Source organism: Diadema antillarum, unplaced genomic scaffold, assembly GCF_040938485.1.
Source record: "Diadema antillarum isolate AM-2024a unplaced genomic scaffold, OU_Dant_1.0 scf00000167, whole genome shotgun sequence".
Classification (NCBI taxonomy): domain Eukaryota; kingdom Metazoa; phylum Echinodermata; class Echinoidea; order Diadematoida; family Diadematidae; genus Diadema; species Diadema antillarum.
The window spans coordinates 4,207,260-4,221,327 of record NW_027271056.1 but is presented as its reverse complement, the minus strand read 5'-3'; the positions used below and the strand labels follow the sequence as shown (position 1 = coordinate 4,221,327).

The window sequence follows — 14,068 nt, the reverse complement described above, 5'->3', positions numbered from 1 at the left end:
TTAAAAATACACACAAAGCCACAAAGGTACAGACATGGTCAGATTTCAGACAAGTGGTTCAGGTATGTTATCAACAATCAAGTGACTTGAACAAGAAAATGATACAATGCAGTTAGCAAAGTTCAGATACTTAACCTATTTTAGACCAACTGACCATGACATTTCAAATTTATTATTAGCTGATAATGGCATGAATCTTGATTTCAGTTGGTCATTGTTAGTGGTCTAAATAGCCAAGAATACTGATTTGTACAGAATGAGAGGCATATGCATCCCCTTAGATACAGGTCAAAGTTGGTAGTATTAGATGGAGCTATTCATTAGACTGAAAACAAAGAGGAAACTGCATTTCATTTTTAAGACAGATACAACTGTACTTGCACATGCTCCAACAGACACACATACTTCTTTTTGTTGTTGCAAACTTATATAATGACTATTAGTCTTTCTATACTACGCCATGTAATATTTGAAAATGCTCCAAGATTTTGTTATTTCTTTTCAGCACATGATTTCCAATATTTGCATCTTTCAAGTGATCTACACATCTGCAATCAGTACTTGGGCAGTGCTACGGCTTTTAAAGAACATGAACAGAAATGAATGCATTTTTCATAGGTACGGAACATTTCATTTCAGAGAATGAACAGTGATAGCTGAGAAGACCAGTGACCATTGTGTATGGCAATACACATGGTTTATTACATACTTTCCTCACATGTAACTGCCTCATCACACATTTTCTTTTTTCTGTACCTGATTCAGCATCAGCCCTAACAAGAATGGCTATTTTACAAGCAACTTTATTCGAAAGATGTCCCAGACATCTCATATCATGAACGATTTTTAGAGAACAAGAAGAAATCCACTTAGAAAGCTAAAACATTTTGCATGTTATCACTTATGCTCTTCACTTTTTTTTGTCCTTAATCTTAAAAAAATTATGCATATCCTGGTATGTTATATGTTGCTAATTTGCTACTTTGAATATGAAAAGTCGCTTAATATGCTTGACTGAGCCTTACTTGTATACAGATTGGCAATACTGACAATGTCTACAAAAGGATATTCACTGAGAGTTTACAGAGTTTGAAGTACCCATGCATTGAGTTTCAAGATAACACAGCAACCATCCAAGCAGGAACAAACCCCAACATTGTTGGAGCTTCCACAAATGTAGTATTTACATTAATTAATTAACAGATATTCTGACATATCTTAATCATATTTTGTTGTAGAACATGGCAAACCAGCTGATATCTGTGTGTCATGTTATAATTTGAGTGCCAATCTAAGAGCAAACCGGTCAAATATCAGAATATCTTGATGTATGTTTGAGACCATCTTACTTACAGTTATGACATTGTGTCACCAATACACGTGTATTTGTAAACTGGTCGGCAATATAATCTGAGAAAATGATATGTAAGGATGTCCTATTTGTTTTGTTCACAAAGGAAACTGCCACTACACCTGTAAAGAGAATTTTAGACAAATATCAATACTGCTCTAAAATGACCGTATTTGTTAAGTGTGATTCACAATTCATGTATAAAATGGGCAATAAAGTAATGACTTCCAATATGATGTTTTGCACTGTAAAAATAAACATGGTAGTTATGTTGACATGCATACAGATCATGCAAGATGTTGAGTCATTGGTATTCAAAATGATAAATACATACAGGCAAAGCACTATAGGAATATATGGCATTCTGCATTATGTTTGACAGATATCATTGCATACAAGAAATCTATGAAAATGTTTTTGTATGTATCATTGCATGAGATGCAATGACAGCCAAGACAGCACAACATTGCATCGTTCACATTTATGTCATAAAGCACAAGATATCTGATTCGATCTTTCTCCCTCATCTCAAGAGGAATGAACACGTTAACTCAACACGTTAACTACTTCACCAAAGGTTCAGCAAAGTAGATATATATGTTAAGTGAAAACTACTAAAATCACTTGTTAGGTACCGGTATTTGACATAAAATGCTCATCTTATGCAAGGAAAATGCCAACCTGTGCTTGCATATACATCATAAACAGTATAAGGATAGATCAAATATGCTACTAATTGTGAATTTCTCACAAAATGTGACTATCATTTATGCTAAAAAAGCTGCAAATGTCTTATGCTATATCTTGATTCTATCGATATCAAATAAGAGAAAGGTATTTCAACCCTCAAATACTACAATATACTTGCACTCTAATTATCCCTTAGATTCTTCAGTATGGAAATGCCAAGTTCTGAAATCAATTGATCGGTCTTATTTTTTTCCCTACATTTTCCGTACACAATAGTGCAGAATGTACTGATGCACTGAACTGGGGTTCCTTGGTAAATGTCAGTGATATTCAGCGTAATTTCACAGTCATCTTGCTTTATGACTTCTCTTTTTGAAACTTTTCTCCTTATTATGTTACTGTACACCAGTTTTTTTTTTTAATGACATCTTGCAGTGTATAGAAAGCTCTAACACTTTCGCATTGCTATGGTTACAAGTGCAGCTGGCAGAATATTTTTCCCACCGGTCAGCTATTTACTGCCTGTTTACCATTGAAATGCCAATACGTGATTCTTACTTGCTATTTGATGTATTCATTACAAATCATATGATACAGCCCACTGGTAGCTATGTACGCTGCTGCAAACATAAATACCAACATATTTCTTGCTTTTTCCTAATAATGACAGACCATCATATCTATTTGTTCCTAATAAAGCCTTCCGACACAGTCAAAAACATACGGGTCAATTACATTGAAATGAGAGCTGCTTTTTGTTTGACATGGGTATGTGGTATATTTTTCTTTCTTTTTTTTTCAAAGTATGTGCACAATCTGCATTTTGTTGCCACTATGTTATAAACCAGCGATTAGTTGTGCATGCTAGCTTGGTAGAAAATCCCTCGGTAGACCAGGTCAATCTCATATACAGTATCTCTCCTTGGATACTAATCGGAGGGGTACTCAGCTGATATTAATGCCAAGCATTATTTCTTTAGAAATACAACATCTAGACATGCCATACATCACAAGCTGTCACAGAAGTACTCGAGCAATGTGTCAGCCATTACACCAGACGCGGCAGAGTGTGTAGTCACGATTTCATTCATCATGTCACTTGCATTCAAGTGACAACTGCATTAACATTCACATGAGTAGTCAGCAGGCTGATAAATAACACATACATTTTTTACATCCTTAAGAGAAACAAATTGACACCCACTGACATAGTATGCACAAACAGATGCACTTAACCCATAGAATGTTCAAATTTTGACGGCAAAGTGAAACTTGTTTAATAGATATGATTCACTTCCTTGCATATGATTTCTACAATTATCTTCTTTTTCTTTTTTTGCACATCTTCACTGATAATAATGCTTCTCATATTTAGATACTGATGTAAGACTAGGCATGTAGTACTACAAATGTGTTTTGAATGCCCGTAATACAATAACCATAGGGAGTAACATGCTCCTTGAAGGGATACAGATGATTATAAGGCTTTATGAAACACCATCCAATACCTTGGATATAATTCTGACTTACAATTTATCCAGGACCCCAGTTCAGTTGCAGACCACTAACTTATCCTATGCAATCTCTTTGTAAATACTGTATACGCAGAGGTCAATAACATAATACCATTTTATTTTATTGCAATAATCCCAGGTTTTCAGTGACTTTGCGTGAATAAGTTTTCCTCTCACTGAACACGGAGAGGCCTCAATATATATATTTTGCTTGCATTTTGAAACAGGAACATTGACAGGCAGTTTTTCTTTTGTATACTTATTTACACCAGAAATACACTAACGATTACATACAGACCCTACAAAATACATATGTACACACTTATGGACAATGGGGGTGAGAAATTTGATGAACGCAATTTCTCTGAAAGCTGTCGGTACTTGTTGTGGAGATGGCGTTTGGGTTGAAGTATTGATGACGGGATTTTTTTCAATGAATGTCCTCTTCGTTTGGAGGTGGCAAGCTCTCTTGTGGTGGATCGGCTTCGTCAGATTCCTGAAGACATTGAAATGATTGTAAAGTCATCGAGATAGATAAAGACGAGTTTTGTTTAAATTAATAACACGCGATCCACTATGCTCTGATTGCAATCTGGGTGGTGTGGTTTATGTGTCTGAAATCTGTGACTATATTGATATTAGATAATCAAGCTGGCCTTTTCAAAGGCCCTTATGTATTGACATTCATAAGCGAAGAGATCTATGGGATATGTGTCAATGTAAAATGGAGCTTACATGAGCTTTTTGGAATGCTTTTGAATCAGTTGATTTTGTTATCTTTTTGTTTTTGTTTTTGTTTTGTTTTGTTTTGTTTTTTTATTTGTTAGCAGCATTCATGGAAAAGCATTGAAACTCTTTCAATGTTATACCTAAGTTTCCCATGTAAGCATTTTACTTCATCTCTAAAGTGAAGCTAAGGCATTAAATACATGTACCTCTATAGCCAAAAGTCAGCCATTTTTGTGAATTGGAAGTTCTGCAATATTCAGCCATTTTTGTTTTCCTTTCGTTGCACTTTTCAACTCACCATCAATATGTTTTCCACCTGTGCTATATCTTGTGAACATTTTATCTATAACATGGAATGTCAATTGTGTAAACAATGTCATGAATACACATTTGTGTAAATATATGTGACCTGCCACAACAAAAGGATCCTAAAGTCGCTGACGGCTGAGCCGAGAAAATCGAGTTTGAAGTCAGATCATCAAAATCGGTCAAAATGGTAGGATTTCTGTTTTAGTCATAATTTTGTAGTCTAATGGATCGTCTATCATCTGCTGAAATTTCTATAAGCTAAATAATCAAAGGAAAGGCAAGAAATTAACATTTTTCTGGGCCATGATTTTCCAACTTTCAGCAGAACATAATTGTGTCCGAAGATTTGGATTTAGTGCCACAGATAGACTCTGCCCCTAGCAACGAGGGAGTGATCTTTTGGTCAGTGCATGGCATCCTGGTTACTGATTGGTCGTGCGTAGATTGCTGGCGCTAAGCTTGAATGAACATTGCGGAAGTTGCTAGGAGCATACCTTCTATTGTCACAAGGTGAAAGCTGTCTTGCCTCCCCTTGATCATAGAGCATTGGAAGGAAAACTTTGAAGGCGGTTTTCTCGAAACACTGACTTCCTAAATCACGTGACATGTGCTAATAAAATTATCTATATTTCTGCAACCGAGTACTATTATGAGTCGTCTTAAATATGAAATTAAAGAAGAAGAGCAAGGGAATAATCTCATGTCATTTTCAGAAAATCGTCCTCCCCATACTTTCAGATCCTTTTGTTGTAGTGGGTCACATATATATATATATATATATATATATATATATATACATATTCATAATATGTTTGCGTTTGTTGTGTATTTACGTGTATCATAATTATATACATATGCACCTGCATACATAAACTTATGATATACCTTTATGCCAGGGTCCTGAGGTCCAAAGTTGTCAAGTGAGCCCACTTTACTCTGCGCATTTGTCTTAAATTCCAGTTTTTCATCTTGAATCTGATGATGGAGATGGTTTGACATGCATTAAAATTCTTGTAAAATTGCTGGTCACACAAGACAAAATATGTGTTGAAAATGTCTGCTATGACTTTGAAGTGCAAGGTTGAAGTATGCAAATAAATGCACAATACAGACGGTGTTAGTAAGAATCATCCACCCTATAGCAACTTTGGACTGTTCCAAAGTTACAGAGGGTGGATAATTCTCACAAAGGCCCGACTAAGCAGTGTGCATTATTTGTTTTTATAAAATGGCGACATGGATCCTTGTCATTCAATAATGCAACTTAATTGTAGCCACACCCACAGCATCAGTTCCAGGCTAAGTAGGCCTAATGTTTAACTGCGAAACTGCACACCGGACATTACATTATGAAAAATAGGCAATGCAGCAGAGCGCAGACGATCGTTATCTTGGAAATCAACAGGTAATGAGACAACTCAACCAAAAATTTAATTTCTGCTCATATATCATCCATATTCAACATTTCATGGCCAAATCATCTACAGTGGACCTGTCAAGGCTTTTCTAGATTACAGCCAGCCAACTGCATGAACGAAGTCATGTACAGTGGACTCCCGTTATAACGAAGTCCTCGGGACCGGCGGTTTGCTTTTGTTATATCGAAATTTTGTTATAACCACACAAATAAACAATAAAAATGCATAGAGAGGATAATGTTGTGGCCTGAATTTTTACTTTGTTGTAACGGGAATTTTGTTATAACTGTGTTCGTTATAATGGGAGTGCACTGTATTTAAGCAATAGTATCTCTGAGTGATCGTTAGTACCAGTCATTAGTACCAGTCACTAGTGGGCATGTTAGGCAGAATGAGATACTGGTCATGTGATTGCTCTCAGCCAATCATTTGATTAGGATCCATATCACCATTATATTATACTTTTCTTGCATATACTGGCAGAACAATTTACTGACCGACTATGTTGGTGTGTTACTGGTCACTTAGAAAGATTTCCTTTAAGAGGAAAATATTTACATAAGAATTGAACCAACCAGAACTTTCCATTTTTGTATGATAATGCATCATTCAGCGCTGCAGCCCCTGTTCATGATATAAACATTATGCCATGATTAGGATGATTTGGTGTTGTTCCATATCTCTAGGCAAGACACTTTAACCTTAAATGAATTTTAGGGCTGAAGTGTTATTTTTGGTTTGAGCTACAACATCACCCAAGTTTAATTTGTAAATGTGAAAGAGGCAAGTCTTTTTTTAATGAATGAGTTTGCTTAAGTAAGAATGAGAGTCACTCTCACCTTCAACTTGAATACATAATGTTGAAGTCTAATCAGAGTGGTAGAAGAAATTTCATACTTGTAAAATTCAGTGTGAAGATTTTTAGTTGAAAGTGATTTAGATAGTTACAATATGTGCAGTGATGATGACAGTGAATGTCATGATTGACAAAATCTTATAAGTCATAAGTTTTGGTTTGTTGATGCAAAAAATTTAAAAAGGGATTGTCTTTGTCACCTTTCAAGCACTGTCATCGTTTAGTCACTGCAAGTGATTTAAAGTTTCATACAGAGGATTTAATTTCCTTCTCTTCATAATGCAATACCACACCATGTTCCAGTTTACTTTGATAACAAAAGTAAAATCAAAACAAAGAGAATCAACCTGGAAATGAGAAATATATGAAATCGTAAAGGTTCACTTGTTTGCATGAAACAGTTATATTACCATAGCAACCACAAAGTAGATGTGATGATGATGGCATAGTCTCAAAAATCTCCCATTTACCTGTACACAGATTTTCACTAAATTTTCCCCTTTTTCCATATGCAATAAAAAAAAAGGAATGGTTAAATTTGATCGATTATATATCGTTCACGACATTCATAAAACAAACTACTGAAGAAATTGTGAGTTGATAGCAATTATTACCTTGTGTTATGGGATTGTAATCAAAAACACATTTTTATTTTTTAATTGCAAGTACTCTTTAGATGAAACTCATACAATTCGGTTTTATAGCCTGATTTTATTCCGTGTATCAAAGTTTGATTCTTTGAACACAAACAGAGTGGATCTGTCCTGCAGATTTATTTCTTTTGAAAATAAAGCCTGTAAAACTTTGTGCACACACCAGTAGTTGATACATTGTCACCAAGTTTGTCTTAGAGTATTACTGATTGTACTGTCTCATGAAATCAATTGAACTTACAGATTTCATTACTTTAAGGCTGCTTCAAATGGAATTATTGCTGTCTTCTTTGTTTGAGTTTTATCTATTTATCGAGGTCAATTTGAACAGGGATGAGCATTTCTCTTCAATACCTTTACGTCTCCCCCACCAGGCTTGTGGCTTGCATTGTCCAGCGAGCCAACTTTGCTTTGGGCCTTGGTCTTGAACTCTAGTTTCTCATCCTGAATCTGAAAAAAAAAGACATAACGTGGTGTCAGACAAGTGACTGGTTCTAGTTGATGTCATGCAACAGGATTATTCAAATTGATTTTACTGAGAAAAATCAAGTTGAGACAGTTCTCAGCTTAAGTAATTATCAAGATTCCAAAGAAAAACTAGGCCTACTTGTGTTTTTTGGAAGGTAACAAACACTATTGAAATACCATAGACGCATTTCATTTCATTTATGATGATCCTGCTTTACATCAAAATTGTGACATCAAGGTAAATTGATAGTATATTATGACTAATTGTGAATGATTGGTCTGAACTGATTTGAGTTATTGATGTGATTTCTAATGTCTTTAGCTTTAAGCCAGTGTCTGAGTGGGGCCCCGCCATGTCCTACCTAGACAGAAAAGTAAAGAGGAAAAAATGAATGTTTTAAGATCGCTAAAAAGACATCAAACTTGTGCTTGTTGTTTTTGCAGTTGGCAGGAACTGACCTTTACTTGACCTCCACCAGGCTTATGTTCGATATTGTCCTTGGATCCAATCTTGGAAGTGGCCTTTTCCTTGAAGTCCAGCTTTTTGTTCTCAATCCTGACCTGTCCACCGCCAGCCTTATGCTTGATGTTGTCCTTGGATCCGATCTTGGAGGCAGCCTTGTCCTTGAATTCCAGTTTTTCTGAAGTGATCTTCACTTTCCCGCCACCGGCCTTGTGCGAGGCGTTGTCCAGGGAACCAATCTTGGAGGTCACTTTCTTGCTAAAGTCTACCTTTTTGGATTCAATCTTCACAGCAATGAAAAGAATAAAACACAATCTAGATATATCCACATTTTTATCAACTACATGGTTTATGGAAAAGTCTCTATTTTTTTTTTCTTTCATTGATGCTTATGTCTTTGGAAGAGATGTGTGGGATGCATGCATGTGGGAATTTTTCAAAGTAATTTTGGCAATCATTAAATGGATCAATCATCTCTTTGAATCAATAATTTAATCCTTCTCACTTAAGTGATGAGCTTGTTTCTGAGGACAGACATCATTAGGGCAGAAACACATGATGCAGAGTGGAATCGACACTCGCAAACACAAATGGAAGTATTTTCACGCACAAACGTGTCAGGAAGTTCACTGGTATGTGAGCATACATTTTGTCCTAAACACAAATGAACTCCTGAGAAAAGCATTCATAAGATGAAGTTGTAATCCACTTCAAGAAACATAAAACCAAAATCAAAATCAAAATCAAATTCAAGATGCATACATGTGGAATTCATGCATCTGTCCAAGATATTTATTGAACACACAGATGCTTTGAGGCCAAAGATATATTGCCTGCTTTGTTTTAATCATAAAAATTCTGGCACCTCCGCAACTGAAAGAAACATAGAATATAATTTCTGGCATTTCTTTTGATATAGAGGAGTATCCGTTGCTCCCATGAAGAAAAGAATGGAGATGCTCAGGGAAATGGAACATAATATGAATATCTCTTCCAAAAAGATAGAGAACAAAAGAACAAAAACATGTATATTTGTCATATACTGCCAACACTGCGTGTGGCATTTCAGCAGAATATGTTCTTGTGGAGAAAAGTCAAGGATTTGGTCGCGGTTGAACAAGGTACTACCTTGACATTTCCTCCTCCTGGTGAATGTTTGGCGTTGTCCATGGATCCTATTTTGCTCTTTGCTGTCTTTGAAAAGTCTGCTGACTGACTGACGATCTAGAAGAAATTTGTGTAGATAAAACATGAGGGTAAAACAAGCGTACAGTATTGGGCAGAGTATACACCACCACGAAAGACGCAGTACAGTTAGAGTGCTACAAGGCAGGTATACTTAATCAATGACATTTTCATGATTTTTTTTTCTCTCTCTTTGCAGCTCTTCTTTTGTGCAAGAATAATATACATATCAGCATGGCATGCATTTGCAGGATTTTTCCTCTTTTTTTTTTTGGAAGGAAATCTCTTGGCAAGCAGTGATCATTTTTGCATATTTCTTAATACTGTCTTGCAGTCAAACATGATATTTATACTTCAGACTTTGTTGTTTCTTCCATAGAAGGTCATTGGCAAAATTTTATGAACTGGGAAATGAGTTTCACCCAAAGTCTGTCATTGTTGAAGGAAACCTGATTTGAGTTAGTAGGTACAGGACACAGACATAACAAGTACTAAAGCTCATGTCCTTGCTTGTACCTGCAAACAAAAAACATGTTGACTTGTTTCTCCCATCGTTCTTTCAAACATGAGGAAATTGCCGTCTCATTTCAAAATGCCACTAATGGTTACACTGAAGACGTTGCACAGGAACAGTGCGGACTACCTTTACATTCCCACCTCGTGGGGTATGCTGTGCGTTGTCCAGGGATCCTATCTTACTTTTCGCCGTTTTGGAGAAATCGGTTGATTGAGAAACAATCTATAAATATTGTGGAGAATAGAATAGAAAACAAAATAGAAGAAAAAAAAATACATGAGGTGCAAAGTCACCAGAGACGGCAGATGAATAATCCTACTCAGCAATCCGGAGTTTTCTGACAGCAGAGGAAACAGCTTAAAGATGCACAAAGCAGAGAGTCAGCATAATTGAAACTGGTTCAAGGATCCTTTGCCATTCCGTAGTATCATTCCTTTCTTTTGGTTTTTGGTTATTTTTTAAAGTCACATGATGCAAATCAATCATGTAACTCTTTCAATCAATCTTCAACTTTTTTCTCTCTCTTCCCCCCCCCCCCCCCCTCTTGATTATAAAATTTCCAGGAATGGAAAGGAAGAGTATTTGCAGATGCCAAAAACATAAGTTACCTGATTGTAAGCTAAGAATGACTGGTTTGTCAAAGTAAACATTGAATCAATTTTAATTGCAGCATATGTTTGACATGTAATAGAACATCACAGCCAGTTTCAGGAGGAAAAGAAACATAGGTGGATATATTGCAGACAAATGCAAAGCTTTTAACTGCGATCCACCGCCCTGAAATGCAAAGAAAGAGTGGAGAAAATAAATCATTAAATACACATCAACAGAGCTAAAAGATCCTGAGCTCAAGATTTAATGCAACAGAAGCAACTGATAACTAGAATCTGCCTAAATACTCTCAAAAATCAGAAAGGAATTGCAAATTCTAAAGCTGGAAAATGAAGAGAGCTTCTGACAAATCATCAGCAAGAGCCATATCTTTGTTATCTGTATTTTGAACCCTGATCTTCAAAGCTCTTTGAAACATAACCATGAACTCATGTCTCTCATGACATATAAGAAACACATGTTTCCCTGTCTTAATTTCTGGCACTCTGTGAAAATGTCTTGTATACTGTCTTGATTCAGGCATAGCACCTGTACTGATTCACTATCACTCTGGGAAGGATCAATGGGTTAATAAAATTCATTGCACCTAATTTATACTGCCACCACACAAGGAGGTTCCTGCACTTTATCACCTCTGGTTACATGGTTAGCCTTATCTAGCAATCCTTCTTTTACTCTATTTCACTCTATTGCTGAACATCAAGTGGGTTACACTCTGAAATAAGTTATAACCAGCTCAACAAAAGAGAATGTACAGAGATATCTGTACCTTTCAAGACAGTTTTTTTATTTAAAAAAAAAACAACATCCAAATGATGAGCATATCCCAGAGCACTACATGATTACGGCCTTCCCCCCTCATAAAATATAACAAGAATTATTGGTGATTCACTGCAACCATTACTTTCAGGTTATCTGTAAAAACTGAGTATGGTTGAACATCCTTCTGTTGCAAAGAATTGTGGGTGTTTTTAATAAATATTGACTAAGAGTATAGTGAGTACGTGACTTAAAAGTTAAACATGCTACAATACAGCCACAATGTCTTGAAATAACATTAAATATTTCATTTGATCAAAGAGTCTGAGAACTTTCAAGAATCCAAATTTCATTGCCAAAAAATGTGAAAAATTAAATCTTATATAATGCTTATGTAATGTAATGTCATCTGATGTCATATGCCATTTGTATAAATTCATTAGGAATCTTGATACCAAGCAATTGAGGACAAATACCAATGGTATGATAATAATTGATGTCAAATTGAACAACCTGATATGGGTCATTAGATAATGGAACATAGATTACCTTGTGTGAAAATCATGTTATGACCAATACTCTGTCACGAAACCATATCTGGGTGGATTTTACAGATCTGACTACAAAGTAGATTTGAGTATCTATACACCAGCCATTATGATACTGCAACATTTACTGCTACTGATGCTACTGTATTCTGTACTACAGAACAATAATACTAGTTCAACACCACACCACCACTACTACTACTACTACTACTGCTACTACTACTACTACTACTACTACTACTACTACTACTACTACTATTACTACTACTACTACTATTACTACTACTACTACGACTTCTACTACTACTGTAAGAACTATATTGCTAATTACTTCCTTTTGTACCATTATAGGCCTACTCATTCTACATCATTTATCACAGACCATAACAAGCACCATTATTACCAGTGAAACTGTTAATGTCACTTACATGTAATAGAATGGTTTTTATTTTATAATTTACAAAAATATTAATGTAGAAGAATGTACAAATCTATAACCATTTTTTCTTCTTTTAATTTGAAAAACACTCAATTCATGACCGATTTAGTGACAAATCTCAACACGAACATGGGATTTCAGTTCAGTAATCCATATGGGGTTACACATGTCAGTCAATATAGCATACTGGTCATATAAACCATGAGTTGGTTAAAGAAACAGTGGTAATTACATTGAACCACAATTTCAAATTGCTGAGAAGATTACTGGCCAATACCTAGTGGAGTGACAAGTATATTGAGTGTATACTTTGAAAATCAAACATTTTTTTTTTCATCTCTACCATTTCCTTTCTTATTTCAACCAGTCTATATATTGTTTTCTGTGCATTCATCTGCTTGCGATGTCAATCTTTGATGTTGTTTCATATGACGTACACAAGTACTACTAAAATCTATGATGTGTGCCAAGGTGGTTACTTTCTAGTTCTACAAGAGATAAACGCCATGCTTCATTATTTTTGGGCCTAACAAAGTTTCTACAAAAACTAATGGCAGTCACTCTAGCTACAGTTGATACATCATACCTTGATGTTTCCCCCTCTTGGCGAGTGGCGAGCATTCTCCAGTGAGCCTACTTTACTTTTTGCACTTTTGCCGAAATCCACGGGGGAGTTTGTGATCTTTTTTTTTAATGATGGAAGACGTTGAGATGGAGAGCAGATAATGTTTCAAGTTTTAAAGGGGGAAATAAGACAAAAAATAAAGAAAAATAACCATGAATAAAGACAGGGAAACACATATAAAATATGGTACATAATTACAGACACCCTAACTTCACATATTTTGAAGAGGAAAAGGAATAGTATTATATCAACCTATCATCTACTTTTATACCAATTTGATATGCCTGTAACTAAGATTCTGTTTACATTCAAGATTATGTTTTATTGCATGGATTAATACTTGTTACAGAAATTCATGTTTAACATGTATTTAAAAAGAGCTTACTGAAGTGGACTGTTATTCATGGCACAGTGGACCCTTACTGTGAAACTGTATGAACATGAGTTGATTTGTCCCTAGCTCTTAAAAAAAGCCTTGTTTCAGGAGACATTAGAATAATTAGATATCACATTCATTTTAAATCAGCATTGATCAAAGATCCAGTGTTTAGAGCAGATTTCCTCTTATAATCAACTTGTTTTCTGTTGCAGTTGGTGTAGTGATAATAGAAGGCCTAAGTAAATTTGACAGTAACAGTTTGTATCACCTTGCTAATAATGAAATAAAGATAAAATATGTAAATAGTATTAGAGCCTGCATCACAGCTGCTATGGCAACATGAACTCTTTCATTTTATCTAAAGAAAGGATGAGTATAACTTTGCTTTAAAGATCAAAGAAACAGTTGAGCTCCAACTATCCCCATAATAATTACACAATCTTGCTTTAAAACAAAATCTACTTTCTGCTTATGATAACAAGCAACACTTCAGAGTCATTTTTTTTCCATTTGATGTAATTTAAGTAGTCATGAAGGTTATAATAAATTATTT

At 35.3% G+C, this 14,068-nt stretch overlaps 1 protein-coding gene across 12 annotated transcripts in view; it reads right to left on the bottom strand.

Moving 5' to 3' along the window:
- Window positions 1–1,402: 1,402 nt before the first annotated feature.
- Window positions 1,403–14,068, bottom strand: part of LOC139722581 (uncharacterized) — an 87,961-nt gene continuing 75,295 nt past the window's right edge. For 3 of the 12 annotated variants that reach the window (XM_071633872.1, XM_071633876.1, XM_071633882.1), the window contains 7 exons: window positions 13,098–13,193; window positions 10,280–10,375; window positions 9,580–9,675; window positions 8,448–8,735; window positions 7,875–7,970; window positions 5,479–5,568; window positions 1,403–4,051 (listed from right to left, as the gene is read on the bottom strand). In XM_071633872.1, coding sequence (XP_071489973.1) covers window positions 3,986–4,051; window positions 5,479–5,568; window positions 7,875–7,970; window positions 8,448–8,735; window positions 9,580–9,675; window positions 10,280–10,375; window positions 13,098–13,193 — 828 coding nt within the window. In that variant the 3' untranslated portion in view covers window positions 1,403–3,985. The remainder of the gene's footprint in view (window positions 4,052–5,478; window positions 5,569–7,874; window positions 7,971–8,447; window positions 8,736–9,579; window positions 9,676–10,279; window positions 10,376–13,097; window positions 13,194–14,068) is intronic. The other 9 variants (XM_071633877.1, XM_071633879.1, XM_071633881.1 and 6 more) reach the window with 5 other exon arrangements.